The 23992-nt window shown below is 58.6% G+C and overlaps 1 protein-coding gene across 1 annotated transcript; it reads left to right on the top strand.

The window, feature by feature from the left end:
* Positions 1-303: 303 nt before the first annotated feature.
* Positions 304-6688, top strand: FSCN3 (fascin actin-bundling protein 3). Its single transcript, XM_060246066.1, has 6 exons — positions 304-405; positions 666-1356; positions 2343-2461; positions 5212-5371; positions 5716-5886; positions 6188-6688. The coding sequence occupies exons 1-6, from the start codon at positions 304-306 to the stop codon at positions 6391-6393; spliced, it is 1449 nt and encodes a 482-aa protein (XP_060102049.1). The 3' UTR covers positions 6394-6688.
* The last annotated feature ends 17304 nt before the right edge of the window (positions 6689-23992 follow it).

The following is a 23992-nucleotide window of genomic DNA, read 5'->3' as shown; positions in this document are numbered from 1 at the left end:
GCGGAGGGCGCCTGCGCGGCGGGGTCATAGAGACCGGCAAGGGAGCCAGAGCGGACGGGAAGTCCGCACGCGACAATTTTTAAAGTTCCGCTTCCCGAGTCTTGGCGGGGGGGGGGGGAGGGAGCCGGGAGCTGCCCGGGGGGGGGGGGGAAAACCCCCCTTTGTGCGGAGGGGCCTCTCCCTCCTCCTCTTCTCTTCCTCCCCCTCCTCCTCCTCTCGGGGCGGGGCGGGGCATTGTGCGGTCACAGAGGGAGGGAGGGGCGGGGGCTGTGGTGCCTCCTCGGGGCGGGGCGGGGCGGGGCGATGCAGGTGGGGCTGATCGACTGGACGGGCGGCTACCTGACGGCCCAGGGCTGCTGCGGCGGCGCCCTCACCGCCCTGGGCGCCTCGCTGGGCAAGAAGCAGGTCAGCCCCCGCCCTTGCCCTGCCCGGGGCTCTCGGGAGGAAGAGGAGGGGGTGGGCTGGTCCTGCCCCCCTCCCATGGTTTGCGTTTCCCAGGGGCCGTGGGGGGAGGCAGGTTTGCACGACGATGCTGCCCTCCTGCCCCCCTTCCTGAGGCTGACTAGTGGCCCTTTGCTCCGCCCCTTGGTCCTGCCTGGGGGCAGGGAGGGCTGCCCGAGGGGGTCTGGAGGGCTTGGCTGAAGGGTCTCTTCTGGCCTCTGCAGACCTGGGAGCTGAAGGTCATCAGGAAGTGCGGGGAGCAGACGGTGGTGGAACTGTGGGGGCACCAGGGACAAGCTCTCTGGGTGGACCCCGATGGCGCAGTCTGGTGTGCCCAGCCGGAGAAGCAGGGCCAGTTCCTCCTGGAGGTGCACCCCAGCAGGACATGGACCCTCCAGCAGGCCCAAAGCGGGAAGTACTTGGAGTCGGACGGAGAAGATGTCTTCTGCATCGCCCGGGCCGTGACCTCCCAGCACATGTGGATGCCTCAGCTGGCCATGCACGCCCACGTGGTCCTCTTCAACCCCCACTTGCAACGCTACGCTCGAGCTGATCCAGAGCTCAGCCGGGTCTGGGTGGACACGCAGGTGCCGTCCCTGGAGGAGTGCAGCTTTATCCTGAGGTTCAGGGGGGGGCTCTATCATTTGGAGACGGCCAACCACAAGTTTGTCTCCAGATCAGAGAAGCTGGTGCAGAAGCCGTCTGTGGAGACTGCCTTCCACTTGACCCTGAAGCCAGGAGGCCTGGCGGTCCTTGCGGACAGGGAGGGGCGTCTCCTGTATCCACATGGAAGTCGGGGGCTCCTCTGCCTCGGAGACAGCCCTGCGAACAATGAAGAGTGGTTTGTTATCAGGAGGTGTCCGCAGTGGGTCAGTCTGAGGACAAGGGCCAAACGATACGTCACGGTCATATGCGGCAAGTAGACTCTGTTTTCTCGCACAAGAAGCAGAGGTGGTTCCCATTCACAAAGGCAGACAGGCCTGGGCTCGTCTAGCTGGTGTAGAGCTGTGGCTGTTAGCTATAGCTGTGAAGACCCGTGCTCAAATCCCCACTCAGCCAGAGACCTTGCAGCATAATGCCTTTAAGCCGTTACTCAGTCTAGACAGCATCACAGGGTGTTGTGGGGATCGATGCGGGGCTGCTCCTGTAAACTGTTCAAGAAACATCGGCTGGTGCAAAAGGCAGACATTTGATCACTGGCTGAGAGAACGCTGTGCTTGTCTGGGATTCCCATATCTCTTTCCCTTTATGAGCTCGTGCCCTCAATGCACTCATCAGAGCTAGTTTGGTGTAGTGGGTAAGAGCACGGGGTTTGATTCCCCACTCCTCCTCCTCCTCCACTTGACGCCAGCTGGGTGACCTTGGGTCAGTCACAAGTTCTCTCAGGGTGTCTGATGTTGGGAGGGGAAGGGACAGACTCCAGATGGAGCGAGGGGGGGGGGGAGAAATCCAGTCTCCGCCTCCTCTTCTTCAGACCTCTCCCTTTTCATTCAGCTGCAACCCACTGGGCTTTTCCCCTGGCTGGAATCCCCTGCCAGCCTCCTTGGTGTAGGGAGCTCCCCCCCTCAAGTGGACTGACTTTACCACGCTTTTAGCAGAAGTCAACTATTGAATGAACTTCTCTGGCAGTCTGAATTTGTGTTTTAGCTATGTTTTATAATTGCATATATTTACATTTTGTGAGCTGTCTTGGCCTATGGTGGACTGGGGGTGGGGGTGGGGAATGCCTGTTTGGCGTGGATCCAGAGCAACAAACTGCCTTTCCCAAGAGGCAGCTCTAATTAAACCTGCATTTTAAGTTGCAATCTGTGAATGAGCCGATTCAAACGCTCTGTGCTGGTGGATAAGATCAGTGGGAAGCGAGCCTCCCTGTCACATTCTCTCCCCCCCCCCCCTTCCAGATTCAGATGTGTATGCGGGGTCCAGGGAGGTGACCCCGATGTCCATCTTTCACTTGAAAGTGAACTCCAGGTCCAAATCTGTGCAGTTAAAAGGCATCAACCACAGTTACCTGGCTCAGGTAAGTGAAGCAGGTAGGGGCTCTTTGGTGTATGGAGGGGGAAGTGAGTGGTGTGCCAGAAGTCGTGGTGCTTGGGCGGGGGGGGGGAGCCACAGTGGGAGGGCTTCTGGTGTCCTGGCCCCACTGGTGGACCTCCTGATGGCTCCTGGGTTTTTTGGCCGCTGTGTGACCCAGAGAGTTCGACTGGATGGGCGACTGGCCTGATCCAACATGGCTTCTCTTCTGTTCTTGTGAGCCAAGGGCTGGATGGGGGCCAGCAGTTCTGCTGGGGGGGGTCCGAATGGGTCAGTGAATAGGAGGAGGGAGGGAGGGAGGGGTTCCTCCAGAGCCTCTTCTCCTTACTTCCTCCGCCCCCCACACAAAACTTCAGTGCAGCTGGTGAGGCAGATCAGATGCCTCTTCTTCATTCTGTAGATGCCAGAAATCTCCTGCTGGGGATTCAAGTCCCATCCCTTCTGCCCTGGAACAGAGAGCGGGGGCCTACGGCTGTGCATCCTCCCTGCCCAGGGCACAGAATGGTTTCCAAGGGGCTACCCAGGTCCCCTGGTATGGCTGTTGCCAACAGGGCTGGTGAAGCAGCTGGGAAACTGTCTTCGGGGGCAGGGTGGAAATTGCCCAGTCTGCAGTAGCAGGCCAAGGAGATTTTGTGCTTCCCACCATTAAAACTGACCTCTGCGGAGTCTGTTAAGAGCTGAGGGATTATACTGGACCCTCCAGACAAGGAAGCATTAATTTAGCCTGGAAGATTCCCTCCTACCTTGACTTGTCAATTCTGGCGACCTGATCCCCACTGTGGTGACATCCAGACTAGACTGCTGTAATGCGCTCTACATAGGTCTCCCCTCAAAGGCAGAGACCAGTTCTGCACTAGACCTTTAATCCTGCTTTAGCCCCGCCTCCAAGCTGACGTTCTTAGAATCACAGAGTTGGTTTCTCTGATTCTAGTGTAGAATGTCAGTTTGGGGATAGGCCAGGGCTAAACCGGGATTAAGGGTCTAGTGCAGAATTGGTCAGAGACTGCAGCTGGTGCAGAACATTGCAGCTTAGTTGCTATGAGAAGCTAGAACTCCTGTTGTGCAACACACAAACAGAGGATTACAGTATGAGAGACTACTGAACAGCAGGAGGTAGATACTGTGATAAAAACACTAGTTTAGTCAGTTTGGTGTAGTGGTGAAGTGTGTGGATTCTTATCTGGGAGAGCAGGTTTGATTCCCCACTCCTCCACTTGCACCTGCTGGCATGGCCTTGGGTCAGCCAGAGCTCTCTTATCTGGGAGAACCGGGTTTGATTCCCCACTCCTCCACTTGCACCTGCTGGCATGGCCTTGGGTCAGCCAGAGCTCTCTGATCTGGGAGAACCAGGTTTGATTCCCCACTCCTCCACTTGCACCTGCTGGAATGGCCTTGGGTCAGCCAGAGCTCTCTTATCTGGGAGAACTGGGTTTGATTCCCCACTCCTCCGCTTGCAGCTGCTGGAATGGCCTTGGGTCAGCCAGAGCTCTCTTATGTGGGAGAACCGGGTTTGATTCCCCACTCCTCCACTTGCACCTGCTGGAATGGGCTTGGGTCAGCCATAGCTCTCTTATCTGGAAGAACCGGGTTTGATTCCCCACTCCTCCACTTGCAGCTGCTGGAATGGCCTTGGGTCAGCCAGAGCTCTCTTATCTGAGAGAACCAGGTTTGATTCCTCCCTCCTCCACTTGCAGCTGCTGGAATGGCCTTGGGTCAGCCAGAGCTTTCTTATCTGGGAGAATCGGGTTTGATTCCCCCCTCCCCACTTGCATCTGCTGGAATGGCCTTGGGTCAGCCAGAGCTCTCTTATCTGGGAGAACCGGGTTTGATTCCCCACTCCTCCATGTGCAGCTGCAGGAATGGCCTTGGGTCAGCCAGAGCTGTCTTATCTGGGAGAACTGGGTTTGATTCCCCACTCCTCCATGTGCAGCTGCTGGAATGGCCTTGGGTCAGCCAGAGCTCTCGTAGGAGTTGTCCTTGGAAGGGCAGCTGCTGTGAGAGCCCTCTCAGCCCCACCCACATCACAGTGTGTCTGTTGTGGGTGGCAGGGGGGCGGGTTGGTGAAGGAGATTGGGACCTTTCTGAGATTCATCATTGAAACAATAGAGATAAAGTATATCTGTTATAGTGATGATGTTCAGCGCAGAGGTATAGGCTGTTATTTGGGTGTGAAGACCCCCTGCTGTGGGAGGCCATTTTGCAGGCATGGGGGGGCCACCTGCAAGGCAGGGCCCCCCCGGAAAGGAGCCAGATAAACCCCTGCCTTCTGTGTGGTGGCCTCTGCCTTGTGGGATGGGCTGCCTGGGGGGGTCAGGAAGACTTCCCCAAACTGCGTAAAACAGAATTGCACGGGGAGAGTATTTCCATCAAGGGCGTGGGGCAGAAGGGTCACGAAGGTGCTTTTTGCAAAGCAGGGGAGGGTGGACTAGCTGGCTGGCTGTACGCAGGACCGTGTGGATCGCCCGTCTCTGACTGCCTGGGCTTCTAGTGTGGCGTTGCCATTTCCTGCCTCCCGTCTGAGACTCTTGGCTTCGCTTCAAGGCGCTGTTCATGTCCTGTGTTATTGGCAGCCTTGTCTTCAGTTGCGTGACCCACCTTCCGTCTCGGGGAAAAGGGGGGGGCTGCTTAGGAAGTAAAACAAAACAGCTTCCAACCATAATAAGAGAAGGCTGTGGGGGCGGGGGGAGGGAGATGACTGCCTGCTCCAGAGAAGAGCCCCGTTTTGCCTCTTTGCAGAGAGACGGCAAGCGTGTATTGGCCAACGGCTGCTGCAGAGAGGCCAAGACCTGCTTCCACATTCTGTGGCATTATGGGAAGATCTTCCTGAGGGCTTCCAACGGCTGCTTCCTGGGCACTGTCCCAGTCGGGCTGGTGGTGGCCAGAGCCAGGCGCCCAGGTGAGGAGAGCAGCAGGCAGCTCCTTCTCTTGTCTCTCTAGGGGGGAGTCCGGCTGCCTCCTCAGCCCTGCCAGGGCTGTGCCCGCCTTGGGGAAGAGGTGGCTCCCCTGCCGGCTGGGCAGAGACTTGGGAGGGAGCACAAGAGCCCCCCTCTGTGGGTTGCTTCCCCCAGCAATGGCTGCAGAGAGACTGCCTCTGAGCCTGGAGGCTCCGTGTGGCTGTTGTGGCTCCACGAAGGGGCCCTTGGAAGCCAGGGAAGCACATCCCGGGCCAGGCCTCCTGCTTCCTCTCTCCGGGTCTCTGGCCAAGAGACTCCTGCTGACCGCGGCTGTCTCTGGCTGCAGGGCCCAGTGAGGAGTTTGAGCTGCGGCTGGCCAACCGCTCCTTTCTGTTGCTGCGCGGCTGCTACGGCTACGTGGGGAGTGCCCCCGGCCACGAGGTCCTGCAGTGCAACCTCCTGGAGCCCGACTGCATCGAACTGTTGCCCTGCAAGCACAGCGTCTACCACCTCCAGAGTAAGGGGGGGGCTCTCCCTGCAGGGCCCCTTCCTCCCCCCAACCCTCAATCGTGGGGAGTGCAGCCCGGCTTCCCGTGCCAGGCGGGGCTGGTTCTCTGCGTGATGCTGCATGCCCCCAAGGTGGTGGGGAGGTTGCTGGGCTGCCGCCTTCCTGCTGCAGCTGCAGGGGGGTCCTTGAGAGAACTCACGGTCAGCTGTCTCTTTTTGCTATGTTGGCCAGAGACCCCCCCTCCCTGGGGGGCAGGCAAGGGGCCACCCCTTCTTCCCTTTGTCTTCTCATGCCTGGCTTCCTCCTGCAGCCCACGGCAAGAGCTTTTGGTCGCTGACTTCAGAGAAGACCTTTCAGACTTGGGGGAAGTTTGGCTTGAACTTCTGCTTGGAGGTCCGAGGGAACAACCGTCTGGCCATCCTGGCCCCCAACGGCTACTATCTGCGGGGGGACCGGGAAGGCGCCCTCATGGCCGACAGCACGGAAGTGACCGGCGAGAGCCTCTGGGAGTTCTAGACTGAGGGGGGGGGGGATGGTGCAGGAAGCTCTTGCTTCGCCCACCTTCAGGTGAGACCAGGAGATCAGACCCCCCCCCCCCCCGGAGATGGCTGATGCATCTGCCCAGCTCCTTGCCCCAGCTGGGGTCAGTGAACACAGAAGAACTGGCTTCCAACCCGCCCTCCCGCTTCCCCCGAGTTAGAACTGTGCTTTATATAGAATTTCCCCTCTACAACATTTCTAAAGCTGTATTTCAACATTCAAAGCAGTGTATAAAAAGGAAACTGGCTTTTAAAAGCCCTCCTGAGTCAAAGAGGCTGAGTGACCGTTTTGTTGCCCAAGGGTGGAGTCTGCCTCCACAGAGCCAGCGGGGGTGTTGCCAGGCCGGCACTGACCCGTTCCCAGGTCAAGGCATCATCAGAAGTGGCCCCTCAAGCAGAATGCTGGGCTGGTGGGCTCTGGCTCCTGCGTCTCTCTCAAAATACTGGAGCACTCCAGGGCATCCAGCGAAGTCGGTGGCCAGTTGATCCTGCAAGGACCAAAGGAAAGAGGGATTAAAATGCCAGAGGATGCAGAAAGAAGCAGCTTGCAAAGGGAGTTGGACATCTGCCCTGGGAATTGGTCTGTCAGTGGCGACTCAAGGGCACCTCCGCCTTCAGAGGCAGGCAGCCGCTGCATCCCAGGGCCAGGAAGGAGGCAACAGCAGAGAATCTGGAAGGGAACCTCCAGGGTCATCTAGTCCAACCCCCAGCACAATGCAAGAAGCTCTCCGACACCTCCCCCTCAATTCACAGGATCTGCATTGCTGCCAGGAGAAGGCCTTGGCCTCTTATGTGCTGTGGCCAGCCTTCCAGGGCAACTGGCTGCTGTGTGAAACAGGATGCTGGATTGGGTGGACCCTCACTGGCTGCACCGCCCAGGCCCATGTCAGTTGAACGTGTGACCTTTGCCTGGGGGGGGGGGTGGCCGGAGTTCTGGGGTAGGGCCTACAGACCTTTCTGGAAACTGAGGGCTTGGCCCTGGGGCGGGTCTTCTGAGGACGTGCCCAGCCTGCTCCAGGGTGCAGCCACAGCCCTTCTTCCCCACTGGGCTGGTGGCAGGAGAGGGGTCAGGGGCATCCCATTGAGGGCTGGGACTTGCCAGGGAGGGTCCTCAGTGAAGGTTTTGGGTGCTGCCAGCAGCTTAGCTTACAGGAAGGATGCAGGCGATGCTTCCCCTATAAAGTGGGCCAGTGAAGAACAATGAAAATCGCTTTGGTGGGAAGAAACTCGGGGGGGGGGGGGGTCCAAAAGAAGTGAAAATCCGTGCAGATGAATCCCCTGCGGATTTCATGCCTGGCAGGCTGATGGCTCCTTCACTGCAGCTGCACTGGCAAGAAAGAGACAGCCCTCCCCTTTTGCTGGGGTCCTTGGTTTGGCATCCGTGGCTAAACCTCGGAGGGAGGCCCCTCCCGTCCCTCACTGCATGCCTTGGGACGTGGTCACTCTGCCGCAGACACAGTCTGGGAGAAGACTGGGGGGGGGAGGGGGGGGAGGAGCCCAGCAGGAGCAGACTTGGCCCGTAAGCCAGTGGGGGGGGCAGCTGCCTCTGAGGAGTCCCAGTGGCAGGGGCCTATTGCTGCTGCCTGGCCAGCTCTAGCTTCTGAGCATGCCTGAAGTGCCTCTGGCATGTGGGGGGGGGGGGTGCGCAGTGTCTCCCTTACATACTCCCCATAGCAGAGCTGGAGGAAGGCAAAGACTGAGAGGCCAGTGTGGGAAGGGAACAGAAAGGATCCAGGAGCCAGAGCACCTTCCCCAGGCGGCCAGCCCGAAGCATGGGGGGGGGGCGGGTTCCGTATAGCAAACAAGACAGCTAAGGGGGGGAGGGGAGGGGACGGCATAACATTGTGCAGGCGGCACTGAGAGCTAGAAAGCAGCCCCAGCATTAGAGGCTGCAGCCCCGCTTAGGGCTCATCGAAGTGTTCTTGTGCCCCACCCCAAAAAAGAAAGGGAGAAAAAGATGTCTTTGTACAGGCAGTAAACCAATCTCTGCATTATAGGATCCTCCCCTCCACTGTGGTGCACAGAAAGCCCCTCGAAAGAGAGGATTCTTCTCCACTTCTGGCCAGCTGAGCCCCCTGGATTCAGATCTCCCTGTCCAGACAGCTGGTTCTGGAGTCTCTTTCAGCGAGCGAGTGGCATTTGGAAGAAGGCAGGCAGCAGCCCAAGCAGAGACATTGCGGGGTGCTGTGCAATGCCCAGAGGAAGGCTCAGGAGCACTGGGCATCAGGAAACAAGCCAGCAGGCCATAGCAGAAAGTCAGGTCTAAGCCCCTCCCATGGAGAGCCCACCTGGTGCCCAGGTCTTTGTGTCTGCCACGGGCGGCTTCCTCACTGCCTGGGCTCACACTCAGCCCCCAAGGCAAACAGTGCAAAGGCCCAGAGACCATTTCTGCTTGCAGGCAGGCATCACGAAGGCGGAAAGGGGGCCGCCCCCTTGCAGCCTCTCTGGTTTGAATGACAGTGCTGGATATAGCAGCCCCAAGAACCCCAACCCATTGGGCCCCATGGCATCCTCAAGGGGGAGTTAATTGCCTCCCCTCGCATGCTGTTTCTCTGACTTAAAGCAGCTCGGGGTGAGAACTGGCCACCCCTCCCCATCCCAGGAGCCCTGTTCCTTTTGCAGCAACAGGGCCTCTGCGGGGAGCTGCAGTGGGAAGACAGAAGAGAGGCTCCTTTTGGAGCACCACCTCGGCCGGAGGAAGCGGCTCTCCTCTGGGCTCCATCCGTGGCTGCCTGCCTGAACCAAGAGCCAGGCAATGGGCAGCATAAGGTCAGCCAGGCTGAGGGACAAAAGGATCACCTGCTCCCACCTGTGCTTTGGGATTTCTTGCCCAAACTTGTGCTGTCTGAGAGTCGGTGTGGAGATATTTTATTTTCAATAAGTGCTTTCTCATTTTGAATGCTGGCTGCTGATCTTTGTGCCCCACAGACCTCCACTGTTTGAACACAATAATGAGAAAAGGGGGCACATCACTCCTTCCCCAGTGTCGGGTGAAGGCAGGAAGCAGCCACTGGGAAGCAGAAGACCAGGGATGAGGCCACTAAGGCACCTCGGGGTGGGGGGGGGGAGACCCAGGAGAGACCGCTTGCGGGCTGCTGGTGCCCGGAGGCCTCAGACGAGGGAAAGAAGGCTGGCCGTTGGTGGCGGTGGGGGGGGGGTGCAGGGTCCGAGTGTTCGACTGCAGCCCCTGGCACAGGACCCAGTCCCAGCATGCGCGGATCGCTTCTGAGAGCTGGGAGGCTGCCCAAGGGAGGTGAAGGACCTGGAGCACAAGGCACTGGAACGCCCCCTGTGCACATTGGGTGGGGAGGGGGCTTCCTGGGTGAGCAGAATGCTGCAGGGGGTGGGTGGGGGGCTTGGTCTCTTGGGACACTGTCTCCTTGCAGCAGAGACTACGAGTGGTTCCTTTGAGCAGAATTTCCCATCTGTGGCTGCTCAGTGACAACCAACAAAGAAAATGACACGGCTAACCGATCCAACCCAAGGCCCCAGAAGACCCTTTGGGATCTGGCCGGGAGGACCTCCCCTGCTGGAGGTCTCCTCCCGATGCAGAGCTTCTGGAGGCCTCTCTTGCCACACAGCCTGGTGCTCGCTCTCCTCAGCCAGGGGTTTAGAAGCCTTTTTGTGCCAGCACAGCCCTTGAACTATGAAGTCTGCTCTCTGGGCAGGAAGGGGGACTTACACAGAGTTCCAGGAGGAAAAGGCCTTTGTGCGTGTTGGGGGGGGGGGGCAGGGGTTCCATGGCTCCAGGCGGCAGAGGAGGGGGGGCTTCCAGTCTCCCAGGTGAGGGAGGCAAGGTCCCTCCAGCGGCCAGCCCTGCAGACGGAGCAGGGAGAGCTCATGCCTTGGGAAAGACCTGCCCCCTGCTCAGTGGAGCAGTGCCCCCCCCCCAGTGCCCAGGTGTCAAGGAGCACCTGTCCCTGCCCCCCTTCCCACCCCCACTGAGTAGCCCCCCCGGAAGGCTGCTCTTACCGCAGAAGGGCTCCGTGCAGGCAGAAGGCGTGGAGGGGGTCAGGTGTAAACGAGGTGCCGTTCCCGGGTGGAGATGGAAGGCGGTGGAGCCCTGGGCTTCTGGGCCAGGCACGAGCTCAGCTGCAGAGGGCGGAAACAACAGAAGGGCTTCATTCGCTCCCCAAGGAGGTGGAGGCAGCGGCCACAGTGAGGCCCCTTTTGCAGAGTCATTGCACCTCCTGCTGCTGCTGCTGGGGAAAGCAGTTGTGGGCCTGTCTGTGCTCCGGTGCTGACCCAGCCCAGCTGCTCAGGGTTCCCTCAGCAAGACTTTCCAGGGATCTCAGGGATGCCCCATGGCAGGAGCCATTGGAAGGAAGGAAGGAAGGAAGGAAGGAAGGAAGGAAGGAAGGAAGGAAGGAAGGAAGGAAGGAAGGAAGGAAGGAAGCTGCGGCAGGCAGCAGAGCTGAGGGCAAGGAGGCCGGAGGCCCTTTGGCCCTGCAGAGGGGGGGCAGTTGGCTCTCCCTGCCGGCCGGCCGGAGCCGCAAAAGGAGGGCTGGGCCCCAAGGGTCTGCTGGCCAGTGGGCCTGGCTCAGGACCAAGCGGGAAAGGCAGAGCTGAGCAGAGAAGAGGGTCCTTCCTGCCCCCGGAAGCCCTCGTGGCAGCCGCTTGGCTGGGCTCCACGTCCTCCGTGGCCTGCAGGAGAGGCTCTTTTCTCCCCCAGCAGGACTGGACGAGGAGTCCCTCTTCTCCACACCAGCCCTCTTCCCTGCCAGCTGGCCATGGAGGCAAGAAGCTGCCTTCTGCTGGGCCAGACCCTCCGGTCAGCCCTCAGGGGTCTCCTCCGCTGGAGGTCTTTCCCGACACCTCCTCCGTCCTTTCCCCTCAGCCGCAGCCCCCCTCCCCCGCGTCATGGAGGCTGAGCCTGGCCATGGTGGAGCAGGACGGGAGTGGGCGGGTGGTGGGGACAGAAGGGGCGCTGCTGGAGAGCACAGTGCTGGCTTGCCAAGAAGCCTGGTGGGTGGGGAAGGGGCCCGGGGAGCTGGGGCTGGGGGGGGGCAGGCCGAGGAGGAGGGAGGGCTCTGGCCAGGAGGGCAGGCAGGGGGGGCCAGCAGGGAGGGATGGGGCAACCCTCCACTCCCCCCCCCCCGGGCCTTGAGGCGTCTGACTACCTGCTCAGAGAGAGAAGCAGGGCTGGGGGCCGATGGGACGGGAGCCCATCCCCGGGCAGCAGCTGGGGCCACGGAGGAGAGCCCCCAGCCCCACACGGCCCCTGCGGGGGGGGGAGAAGAAGGAAGGGCCCCTTGCGTGGGGGCTCCCCGCCATGATGCCCCCTGGGTGTCAGGGCAACAGCCCCACCCCACCCCATCCTGGGAGGAGCATCTTGGGATGGGCCAGGCTGCCGAGGAGGAGGAGGAGCTCACGTCGGGCCCCTGCTCAGCCATGCAGGGGACAAGACCCCCAGAGCAGGGGCCCAGAGGCAGGGCAAGCGGCTGGCTCTCCCAGTGCGAGGGGAGGGGGTGCTCCTTTGTGGGCAGAGCAGAACCTGAGCAGTCCGCAGGCGTCTCCCGCCGCCATCTCGCCCTCCGATTCGAGAACCAGACCTAGTTGGCAAGAGGGAGAAGTCGGGGTCAGCCGGCAGATGGGTGAGCCCCCCCCCCCGCAGAGGCCCCCAAGAAACACCCTAGAGGGGACACTCCAAGGAGTGAGTGCTGCCTCCCAGGGTCAAGGCAGTCTCCCTCCGAGTGCTGGAGGCGGAGGCTGTGCCTGGCTGGGGCATCTGGCTGGCCTGCTGGAGGAGGACAGGCAGCCACCCTAGAGGGACCCAACCCCCCACCTTCCGCACAGCAGAGCCTGGGGTCCCCTGCAAAGCCAACCAGAAGCCAGTTCTGCAGGGCTGGTCCTGAGGGGAGCTGGTCTTGCCCATCCTGGGATCTCAGGCAGTGAGTCTGGGGGGGGGGGGGCTACGTGGCGCTCTTCTTTTTCCTGGGAGGCTTCTGGGTCCCCTTTCTCTGCACGGGGGGGGGGATTCTGGGGGACGGCCTGTGGTGTTGGAGGCCATTTCCCTGGCTTTGCTGGCGCTCTGTTCCGTTTTAGTGCTGCGTCCTTCTCCTGCCCGTGCTGCATTGCCTTGCTTGCTGCTGGATCAAAGTAGGACCCCCCCCCCCCCCGCAGAAAGCGCGCAGACCTCCTTGAGTCTCAGAAGCAAAGGCAGACAATAAGTGATGTGAGGCCGTCCACAAGACAGACTCCAGGGCCTGGGCCTAGGGGCCCCCAGGACAACACTGCCCACCCTGGCTGGCACCCCAAGGAGCACGCCCACTGCCTGGCAGGACCTTTCCAGCCCCCCCCCCCCGTCCAGTCCGGAGCCCCTTCAGGCCTGGGGGAAGTTTCACCTGCTGGACTTCTGTCTCCCTGTGAGCTGCAGAGGGCGCTCTTGTCCCAGCTCAAGGGGGTCCCTGCAGAGCCAGTGATGATGTGGGGCTGGCTGCACATGGGGGAGAACCCCGGCCAATGTCTAGCAGCAAGAAAGGGAGGCCATTTGTCTCAGTGGGACCACTAACGAGACATGTCCCAGATCCCTCTTGGACGGAGTGACCCCTTGACATTATGGGTGTGGGGACAGTGGCCCCTGGGGATTGCTGTGTGCCCAGCAGAGTGGGGGCCGGGCCAAGCCAGAGCAGGGGCCCTGGCAGAGAGAGGGGGAGTCAGGAGCCTACCCAATGGCCCCTCCCAGGGAGCCCTAAAGGCGGCTCTCCCACTCCCGAGATTCTCTTTTGGCCAGGGACAGAGAGGGTGGGGGTAGGGGGTTGCTCCCTTTGGGGGAGCCCAGGCAGCCGGAAGAATAATAAGTATCCTCCTCATCCGGCATTGTGTGTAGTATAGACAGGAGAGTTGAAGAGCGTCTGGCATCCTTAAGTTCTAAGTCTTTTAGTGTTATGCAGCACTGGGTGATGAGGGGGGCTGAGAGCTCTGAGAAAACTGTGACTGACTCAAGGTCATCCAGCGGGCTGCATGTGGGAGAGTGCAGAATCGAACTGGTTCTCCTGATAGGAGTCTCTCTCTGGCTCTCGCAGCAGGAAGAGAAACGGGGGGGGGGGGCAATGCCAATCAGTTTTTCTTAAGTCCAGAACTCCCTGGGTAGCCCTTCCACCCTGTCTCTTGCTGCTCAGGAGGCCGGCGGAGCGCTGGGGACTCCTCTCTGCTTCCAGGGGATGGGAGGATGCCAAGTGGGTGAGCGTCTGGGGAAGGGAGGCAGGACTCGCCCCCGGCCCACCCAGCCTGGCAGAAGCGGCAGCCAAGTGGTTCTGCTGCTCTGGCCAAGAAGGCCGCATGCCCAGGAAGAGGCTCTCTCTGCTGGGCGGGAGGGAGAAGCCAGGCCTTGGACCCCTTGCTGGGAGGGCGTCTAGAGCAGGGAGTGCAGCCACGGGTCGGTTGGCACGTCCTCCGGGCTTGCATGCGAATGTCAGTCTGTGGGGACAGTTTCACTCACGCGGATGGTGGCCCTGGGGAGCTGGGTCACAGCAGAGAGCTTCTCCCACGTTGCTGTCCCTGGGTACTGCCCTCTCTGGAATTCTGGAAGGGAGTTTGAAAGGGCCTCAGCCCCACCCCCTTGCCTTCCAAAGCAACCCCCTCCAGCAAACCCTTGTTCTGTTGAAGAAGGCAGAGGCTGCAAAGAGGTCACCAGGCCCCCCCCATTGGAGGCACAGAGAGGGCACAGCCAGCCAGCCAGCCTGCCTACCTCATGCAAACCCTGTCCCCTCCTCCCCCACCCCCTCCCCTTTCCAAAGTCCTTAGCCTCTTCTGCAGCTCCCCAATCATGTGGCCAATTTACTAAGAAGTATATAGAAACCAGTCCAAATGTCCAAAACATGTATATTCAAGTCCCAAAGTAGTGTGGTGACAAGCCAATTGATTAAGTCCTTGTTTCTTTCCAGTCATCATCAGACTGGGACCACTAACAAAAGAAAATATTATACAAAAATATCAGAAGGACATTCAGACACCACCAACCCGCTTCCAGTGGAAAAGGATATCATACTTACATATGCAGAAGAAGCCACATAGCTGTAGCCGAGGTGAAATTGATGCTGGAGACGCTCCGCGTCCCTCTTTTTTGAAAATTGTGTAAAAAATCCATATAATTGAATCAATATGTAAGTATGATATACTTTTTCACTGGAAGAGGGTTGGTGGTGCCTGAATGTCCTGATATTTTCTTTTGTTAGTGGTCCCACGTCTGATGAAGACTGGAAAGAAACAAGTACTTAATCGATTGCCTTGTCACCCCACTACTTTGGGACTTGAATGTACATGATTTGGACTGATTTACTTCTGAGTAAATTGGTCACAAGCTTTCATTTTTTGTTGTGTTATCCATTATAGTGACCTCTCTCAGATTGTACTCTACCCCAATCATGTGGGGCAGAGCCTTTTGGAGAGGGGGCAGCTGGAGCTGTGCGTTCCACTCTGCATGTGCCCCCCCCCCATGACATGGAGCCCAGGAGAAGAGGAGCTGTGCATCAGAGACAGGCCTGGGCCCCCTGCCCGCCCCCCGCAGTCACCTTCTTCCAAGGCTTCCCATTGCTCCTTCGAAAGGGACTGTCTCTTCCTGCCCCTTTGCCCCCCAGCTCCCTCCAGCTGGGCAGGCGGGGGCTCTGGAGTTGCTGCAAAGCCCTTGGAAGGGCCTGGGGGGCCTGCAGAAAGGAAGGTGAACACGTCCCGTCAGCCATTCTGTCATGTATGTTGAATTGTATCAAGGATCTGGGTATCCCTATTTAGTGGAGCCGGAAGAACGGAGCTTGGGGAACTAGGGACAATGGAGAGCAGCATCCTGATACCTGCTGCCCTGCACCAATCAGAGGGCCCCGGCCAGTTAGAATGGCCCAATGACCTGCTAATGTGGGAAACCAGAGTTGTATATAGTTCTGGCCCCACCGGCCAGCCAGAAGTCTTGTTCAGGCAGCCCTATACCACGCTGCCTTTAACAAAGAGCTGTCATCACTGCTGCCTCGTCTTCTTGATGCTTTGAACCCACTCTATTATACATTCTGTCCCCAAAACAAGAGGGACCCAGCAAGAAGAAGAAGCTACATGATCCCAAATCTAAAACAAGCAAAATGTTGGTCTGGAGTTGATCTGTCAAACTGTTGTCCAAATTGCTCTGGTTTTAACTGTTGTTTTAATACTGTTTTTAGAATATTATTATCTGCCCTGAGCCCATCCTTGGGAAAGGGCGGACTATAAACTGCCTAAAATAAAATACAATAATAAATAAATCTGCTGCCAACTTCTGGTCCTGCCTGTTTTTGGGGGGAGGGAGGGAGGCCTTTGGAGGCCCCAGGCTTCCCAGCAGAGAGACTCCAGCAAGCCCCCCCCCCGAGAACCCTTCCCTCCCCAAATGGGCCAGAGCAGGCCTCTTAGCAGACCTCCCTCAAACCGCTCTCGGTCCCTGAGTCACCCGGGGGGGGATCCAGCAGCAGAGCCTGTGCATCGGCCGAGTTCCTCCGCTTTGTCCAGCCCTGGTTCTGCCTTGACCTTGGAAGGGCCCACTTTGGCCTCACGGAGGGAATCGAGTGGCCCGGTCGGAGCCCAGGCCTGGCCCTAATTGCAGTCCTACCTGCAGCTGCTGCAGAAGACGGAGATGCAGGCCACCCCCCCCCGCCCGCCTGTCTGCCCAGTGATCGCGGCCCCGAGGGAGGCAGCAGCGGACGGGGACCCTGGCTGGGCAGGCTTCCCTGGGAGCAGAGGCGGCTTACCCGGGGGAGTGGCAGGGGGGTCCCTCCTCTGCAGCCTCTTCAGGATACGGTTGATGGAAGACACCTGCAGAGGCAAGAGGGGACAAGGAGGACCTGCGGCCACGCCCAAGTCTGCCCTAGAGGCTCCGCTCAACTCACTTCTGAGTAGACCTGCGGAGGATCACACCTACTACAGAGGCGAAGCTTCCCTCCAGACCCTTCTAACACCTGAGATCCTCTGGAAACCGCTGCAGAATCCGCGTGGAGAAGAGGAAGGAAGACACTCCTGTGTCTGACACTGTGTGGCCCCCGACTGGAACACCAGCGACTGACTCAGGCCCTTGGTCCAGCCAGCTCAGCCTGGTCTACTCTGACTAGCAGTGGCTCTCCAGGAGAGGCCTTTCCTAGCAGCGACTGTCAAGAGAGAAGGCACCCCAGAGGAATGCTCCAGCCAGTAAGTTCTCTGATGCTCTGCAAATGTCAGCCCCCCACCCCGGACACACCCTGGCGGCTACTCCTGGAGGCCCTCCGCTCGGCTGCTTAATCAGCTCACCCCGGGCGGCTGAGAGTCTGGCATGGTAGGCGGCACTCCCTCTCACCCCAGAGAGTACCACAGATGCTGCCCATGAGAGGCTATAGCCGGCATTTGCTAGAAGTGTGGGTAGAGACAAGAACCCTTGTCCTTTCCCCACCCTGCCCAGAAGATATTTGCATTATTATCTGGGACTCCTTGTCTGAAGAGTCAACAGTGCTGTGTGAGGATTCCAGTAAGCGCAGCAGGTTAGTTTTGTGACGCTTGTCCTCCATTTCCCTGCCCCTGGATGATGGACCTTGGATTCCCTCCATCAAGGCTCCATTTGCTTTATGGTGTGTCTTCCTTCCTTCCTTGGAGGGTTCCTGGGACCAAATCCAGGTAAGGCAGGGCCAGGTAACTGCCCCACAGGAGGGTCACATGCACTGGACGCCTGCCTCCTGCTCCTGAGTGGGAAATGAGACCAGCAGGAATTCCTGCATAGAAAGCAGAGGCTCTGCCGCTGAGCCATGGGCCCACGTGCCCCCCAGGAGCCCACCCGGGTAAGCACTTAACAACTCACACTGGGCATCCAGCTGGTGGCACAGAGACCCTCATTCTGCAGTTCCCTCCGGATCTCCCAGGCAAAGATGGACGGCTGCTCTTGCTTCAGCTGGGCGATCCGAGCCACCACTTGTGGGGTGGACTTGCGTGGCCGGCTGCCTCCCACAGCCTTGGCTTCGATCACTCCACTCTGGTAATAGCGAGTGAGAATCTTGCTGACACACCCATTGGACACCTGGGGGGGGGGGGAGAGAAAGAGAGAGCAGAGTCTGTGTGTGTTGCGGGGGGGGGGGGGAGATGGACCAGAGCACTCAGACAGGGTGCTGAGAAGATGGGTCTCCTTGGCTCACTCAGCCGAAGACCCCCACAAGGCCTTCCCTCCCTCCCTCCCATGGTTGTGGTTCTCCAGCCACACCCCTGGCCTGGCCCCCTCAAGAGGGCTGCCCTCTGGCCTGGACTCTTCTATCCCCCCCTTCTGTTTTCTTCCCGCACTTCTCACGGGATGGAGATGAGACAGACGCCCTTCTTTTCCCAGTCTCCCTTCTTCCGGGTCACTCTTACCTACCTTCAAGTGGCGAGAGATGTCTGAGGCCCGCAAGCCACAGGAGGCCAGCTCCACAATCCTCTTCCTTGTGAGGTTGGGCAGAGGGCAGCCATTCACAAACACCCTGCCCAGCTGGTTCACCCTGCCGGTCCCTGCAGACAGCCCAACATGGTGGATTGAACAGAACATGGCAAGCAGGACCAGAACCAGTGGGTTGAAACTATATCAAAAGAGTTTCTGGCTCAAAATTAGAAAGAACTTCCTGACCATTAGAGGGGTTCCTCAGTGGAACAGACTTCCTACTGGGGAGGTGGTGGGTTCTCCTTCCTTGGAGGTTTTGAAACAGAGGCTAGATGGTCATCTGAAAGCAATGAGGATCCTGTGAATTTAGGTGGAGGAGTTTGTGAGTTTAGAGCGCCTCCTCAGTGGAACAGGCTTCCTCCTGAGGAGGTGGTGGGCTCTCCTTCCTGGGAGGTTTTTCAACAGAGGCTGGATGGCCATCTGACAGCAATGAGGATCCTGTGAATGTAGGGGGAGGTCTTTGTGAGTTTAGAGCGGTTCCTCAGTGGAACAGGCTTCCTCCTGGGGAGGTGGTGGGCTCTCTTTCCTTGGAGGTTTTCCAACAGAGGCTAGATGGCCATCTGACAGCAATGGAGATCCTGTGAATGTAAGGGGAGGGGTTTGTGAGTTTAGAGGGGTTCCTCAGTGGAACAGGCTTCCTCCTGGGGAGGTGGTGGGCTCTCCTTCCTTGGAGGTTTTCAAACAGAGGCTAGAGGGCCATCTGACAGCAATGAGGATCCTGTGAGTTTAGGGGGAGGGGGTTGTGAGTTTAGAGGGGTTCCTCAGCGGAACAGGCTTCCTCCTGGGGAGGTGGTGGGCTCTCCTTCCTTGGAGGTTTTGAAACAGAGACTTGAGGGCCATCTGAGAGCAATGAGGATCCTGTGAATTTAGGGGGAGGGGTCTGTGAGTTTAGAGTGGTTCCTCAGTGGAACAGGCTTCCTCCTCGGGAGGTAGTGGGCTCTCCTTCCTTGGAGGTTTTGAAACAGAGGCTAGAGGGCCATCTGACAGCAATGAGGATCCTGTGAATTTAGGGGGAGGGGTCTGTGAGTTTAGAGGGGTTCCTCAGTGGAACAGGCTTCCTCCTGGGGAGGTGGTGGGCTCTCCTTCCTTGGAGGTTTTTCAACAGAGGCTAGATGGCCATGTGACAGCAATGAGGATCCTGTGAATTTAGGGGGAGGGGTTTGTGAGTTTAGAGAGGTTCCTCAGTGGAACAGGCTTCCTCGGGAGGTGGTGGGCTCTCCTTCCTTGGAGGTTTTTCAACAGAGGCTAGATGGCCACCTGACAGCAATGAGGATCCTGTGAATTTAGGGGGAGGGGTTTGTGAGTTTAGAGCAGTTCCTCAGTAGAACAGGCTTCCTCCTGGGGAGGTGGTGGGCTCTCCTTCCTTGGAGGTTTCTAAACAGAGGCCAGATGGCCATCTGACTGCAGTGCTGATTTGGTGAACTTAGGCAGACGATGAAAAAGAGGGCAGGAAGTGTTGCATCAGGGCTTAGTTCTTGTGGCCCTTTCTTACACACCCAGGGAAATGTTTGGGGGTGACCACCTTGGGGTCAGTCAACAGTTTTTCTCCAGGCCATCTTCTGGGCATAGAGCAGCGGTCACTGAGGATGTGTGTGTGTGTGTGTGTGTGTGAGGTATTTCTGAAATTCCTGAATTGTGCGGGGGGTTGGATTAGATGACCTTGGAAGTCCCTGCAAACTCTATGATTCTATGCAAATCTCCAGAAATTTTGCAACCTGCACCTGACAACCCTAGTCAGGTCTGGCCCTAATGAATCCTCTTCAAAGGCCAAAATAGGCCTGAAGAAAGCCCTCTCCACATCCCCACCTTTTAATGACAGAACCTAGCCTGGAATACTGTGGTTGCTTAGCAAGGGCCACTGAGGGAATCTGTTGCTTAAAGGTACAAGGCCTCCTTTTATCATTTCTGTGTTTCTTGAACTCCCCAGTATTTTTTTCTTTTCCCTCCCAGGTTTGTAGAACAATCTGTCTTGGCTGTTCACAGCTCCAATCACCAGATTTAAGTATCTAAAGATTGGTTGACTTCACTATTAAAGTATACTAGGTATCTTAGCCCATGGAAAAGTTACTGTAGAGCATTTGTGATAATACAGTTACAAAATGCACAGTGTAAATACCGTGTACAATCATTTACTTATAAATAACTCTTCCAAAAAAACAATCACAATGCAGGCGTTGATCAGCCATATATTGAATCATGTACTCAAAAGCAAGACTTGTAAACAGTTAATTACGGAACGTCAACAGCTGTCTCCTTCAAAAGACTGGTCTGTGAAAAGATGATTATAGAAGTTTGTGTTCAAGCTTTGAATCACATTGGATTCATGATTTCTTGGTGGAAATTAAAGCTGGATCACTTCATATTGTATTCACACTGAAAATGAAAAGGGTGTGGAAATCCACATTTGCAATCTTCAAAAGGGCAGAAGCCCCTCTCTCTCTCACATCACAACTGACCTCCCTCCAGGGGTCTGGAAGGGACATTGTTGAGCAGTGGCTTGCCTGTGCCGGACTCTGTGCAGCAGCCCCATTCCCTGGGCAGTCTCCCATCAAAGTTTTCACCAAAGGCGGCTTCCGAGATCTGAGCAGACAGGCCTTGCCTGGGCCATCCAAACCAGGGCCAGCATTTGGACCCTTTTGGGGATGTTTAGCCTGGAGAGGAGGCGGCTGAGAGGTGATAGGATCACCATCTTCAAGTCCTTGAAGGGCTGTCATACAGAGGATGGGGTGGAATTGTTTTCGGTGGCCCCAGAAGGTAGGACCAGAACCAATGGGTTGAAATTAAATCAAAAGAATTTCCAGCTCAACATTAGGAAGAACTTCCTGACAGAGCGATTCCTCAGTGGAACAGGCTTCCTCCTCAGGAGGTGGTGGGCTCTCCTTCCTTGGAGGTGTTTAAACAGAGGCTAGATGGCCCTCTAGCATTGCTGATCCTGTGAATTTAGGGGGAGGAGTTTGTGGGTTTCCTGCATTGTGCAGGGGGTTAGACTAGATGACCCTAGAGGTCCCTTCCAACTCTATGCTTCTGTGATTCTCCCCTGAGTGCAGGCTCCAAGTGCTCACCATACACAAAGGCAAGAAGCCTTAACTACCAGTGTGCCAAAACACAAGGAAGGCACCTGGCAGCACCAACGTGCCCTGCAAGGGAAGGAAAGGGAGCAGCAGAGCAGGTGGGCGAAGCAGCAGCCTCTCTCCGGGCTCACAGGACAGGGGCTGCTCTTCCAGGGGGGTGTCTCCTCCACTTTGCCTGGCCCAGCAGCCAGCAACTTAGTCCCACCAGTCTCCACCTCACTTTCCTTCAGTGTAAGAAGGGAGCCTTCCTCCGATGGAGAGATGCTTCAGTTGGAAAGTGGCCCCTTGGGCTGCAGGAAGGCTTTGGGCTACTGGAGTCAAAAAGAAAAGCACCCTGTAAAGATGGTCGTTCATAAACAGACCAAACTTTGCTCAGCCAGTTGACATTCTGGGATACGGAACAATGCACCTTCCTGAGATCCCCAAATGAAACTAATCTGGTTTTCCCTGAAGTACACCCCCTTACAGTCCATGTCCCCTAAGCAGTGGAGGAGGCCTGGTTTTGTGGGGCCAGAGTTTCTCTTGTGGTCGTAGCTCCCCCAAGCATCTTATGCACCACTTTGCCCTGTGGGCACCCTGTTTTGGAGCCATTAGGATTTGGGCTGGGGAGCCGTCCAGGTGTCCTTGTAGGGCACAGTTCCCAGAGAAGGGGGGCGTATGATCTGAGGTGGTTCAGAGCATGTTTGGGGTGCAGGGGGGCTGCAGCTGCCCCAGGCCCCTGTTCAGGACACCTGATGTGTGTGTTCAGGGGGGCTTTGTGCGGGGAGACGGTCTCGGTCCCCTTGCAGGAAAGGATTCCGAGTGGCCTTTGCCTTGATTTACTCTGACCTGGAGAGCCTTGGCTGGCCTGACGCCAAGCTAGGTTAGTTAGTCCTGGCCAGTCTTTCCATGGGAGACAGCAAAGGAATGAGGGTGGCCACACTGAGGCAGGCAAAGGCAAGCTGCTTCAGAGCGTATCTGGGCTTTAAAGCACCACGGAGTCTCCTCTCCAGATGTCAGCTGTGACTTGAAAGCAACAAAGCAAAAACACAAAACTGGACTCAGCTGCTTCTGCCCCCAAGTTGCTCAAGTTAAAACATGAAAAGAGCCCTGCTGGGTCTGACCCCCAAAAGTCCGTTGAGTCCAGCCTCCTGGTCGTGTCGCGCCGTCCCATGCCTGGCTTGGGAGCCTTTAACTTGAAGACCTGCTTTTAGACTGGGGAACAGCACGGAGCCCCGTGACTTGGAGTCCTCTAGCTGGCTTTTGGTGCACAGATCTCTTGGAGTCCCAGCACCAGTGGCTGGATTCACACCTCAGGGCCTGGAGACCAACTTCTGCCTCCTAAGGAAGAGGAAGGTGGGGGGGAGGCAGGCAAGACCGGGAGGGGCGGCGGGGAGAGATGAGAGCTGGCAGAGGCAGGAGGCCAGAGAGCACAAGCCTCCACACCCTTGTAGCCAGACCCAACAGACCGCAATAAGGAGGAAGCACCCACCAAGTCCAGAAGGGGGGGGCAGGCAGGCAGGGTCTGCGGGGATAAGGGAGGAAGAGGAGGAAGGCCTGGTGGTGCCGAAGAGGGGGGAGAGGAGGGGGCAGCAGAGAAAGGCCTAAAGAGGAGGGGGGAGGAGGAGCCTAGCAAGCCAAGACAGAGCAATGCAGTAGCCTGAAATGGAGAAGGCCAGAGACTGGTCTGACTTGGGGGAGGTGGGTGAGTGTGGGTGTCAAGTGCAATTTGAGGCTGTGGGATTTCCTGGCCTGCCTTGGAAGCGGCTGAGCAGGACTTCCGGAACCAGCCCTGCCTCTTGCTTCTTGGGAAGGGGGGGGGGGGCTGCTGGTGCCCAAGGGACCCCCCTCTCCCCCTCCCGGTTCCTAGTTCTCCATCCTACATGAGGGGGCTAAAGGTATTGGGGGGGAGGGAGAGCCCCTTCCTTACCGTGGTGCTGCTGCATTGCCCCAAGGAGGTGCTGCTGGGGGGTTTCTTCAGGCACTCTGCCTGTCTGCCTGTCTGTTGAGGAGAGAGGGGAGAACTGGCAGCTGCTCCGGAAAGGAATCACACACCCAGGAGGCTGAGGAACAAGCCATGGCTGGGGGCCTGCAGCTGCCCTGCTAGTGGCCTCCGAGTCCGCCTCCTGGCCGGGGCGGGCTGACCTGCCCCTCCCCCCCACCCCCAGCTTCAGTTTCCACCGCCGGAGGGAGGGAGGGAGGGAGGGAGGAAGGGAGGGAGGGAGGGAGGGAGGAAGGAAGGAAGGAAGGAAGGAAGGAAGGAAGGAAGGAAGGAAGGAAGGAAGGAAGGAAGGAAGGAAGGAAGGAAGGAAGGAAGGAAGGAAGGAAGGAGGGAGGGAGGGAGGGAGGGAGGGAAAGGAGATGCCCCCCTCCAGCTGGCCCGGGCTCTGGGCTCGCTGGCCGGCTTCGGCAGGGGGGGAGGCGGGGTGGGGGCCTGGCCGGGTGGGGGTCAGGGCAGCATCCGCAGAGCCCTCCGCGCCCGCCTCTCTTTGCCCCCCGCGGGAGCCGCAGCGGCTGCGGAGTTTCAGCACTGGGGCGGCTGGACAGCGACGGCAGAGCCTTTCCCCTTTGGATTCGCTCTGACTCCGGCGCCGGGGCAGGCAGGCAGGCGGGGGGGGGGGGGCGTCTAAACGCGGCGCGCCGGGCCTCTTGGAGCAGCAGACCGGGGGGGGGGGAGTGTGGCGGCAGGAGGCTCCTCTTGGCGGGGCTCTCCTTCCGTCCGGGGCCCGCCAAGCTGCCCGGAGCTTCCCACCTGCTGGAAGGGGCATCCCTCCTCCTCCGGCGGGGCCGGCGGCGCGCTTCCTCGGGAGCAGGAGCGTCGGGGCGCCTTCTGCCAGGAGCAGCGAGGCGGGCGCAGTCCCTTGCTGGGGGGGGGGGGCAGGCGGCCTTGAGCAAACAGAAGCGGCTCTTCCTTGAGGGGGGGGAGGGAGATCCCCCCAGGCCGCCCAGCCAGATGGCCCCCGCCGCGCCTCTCCTCGCCTCCCCAGGCCAGGCCAGGCCAGCGCCGCCAAAGCGCCCCGAGCGTATTTGACGAGCAAACAGTGGGCCCTTCTGGCCCCCACCCGTCGGCTGGCCCTGGCCCGGCAGCGCTCGACCCCCCTCGGCCCCGGCTCGGCCTCCCCAGCCAGAAGGCTGCGCCA

The sequence above is a fragment of the Heteronotia binoei genome, chromosome 8, assembly GCF_032191835.1.
Source record: "Heteronotia binoei isolate CCM8104 ecotype False Entrance Well chromosome 8, APGP_CSIRO_Hbin_v1, whole genome shotgun sequence".
Taxonomy (NCBI): domain Eukaryota; kingdom Metazoa; phylum Chordata; class Lepidosauria; order Squamata; family Gekkonidae; genus Heteronotia; species Heteronotia binoei.
The sequence above is the reverse complement of the archived record's forward strand: the minus strand, read 5'-3'. Positions and strand labels throughout refer to the sequence as shown.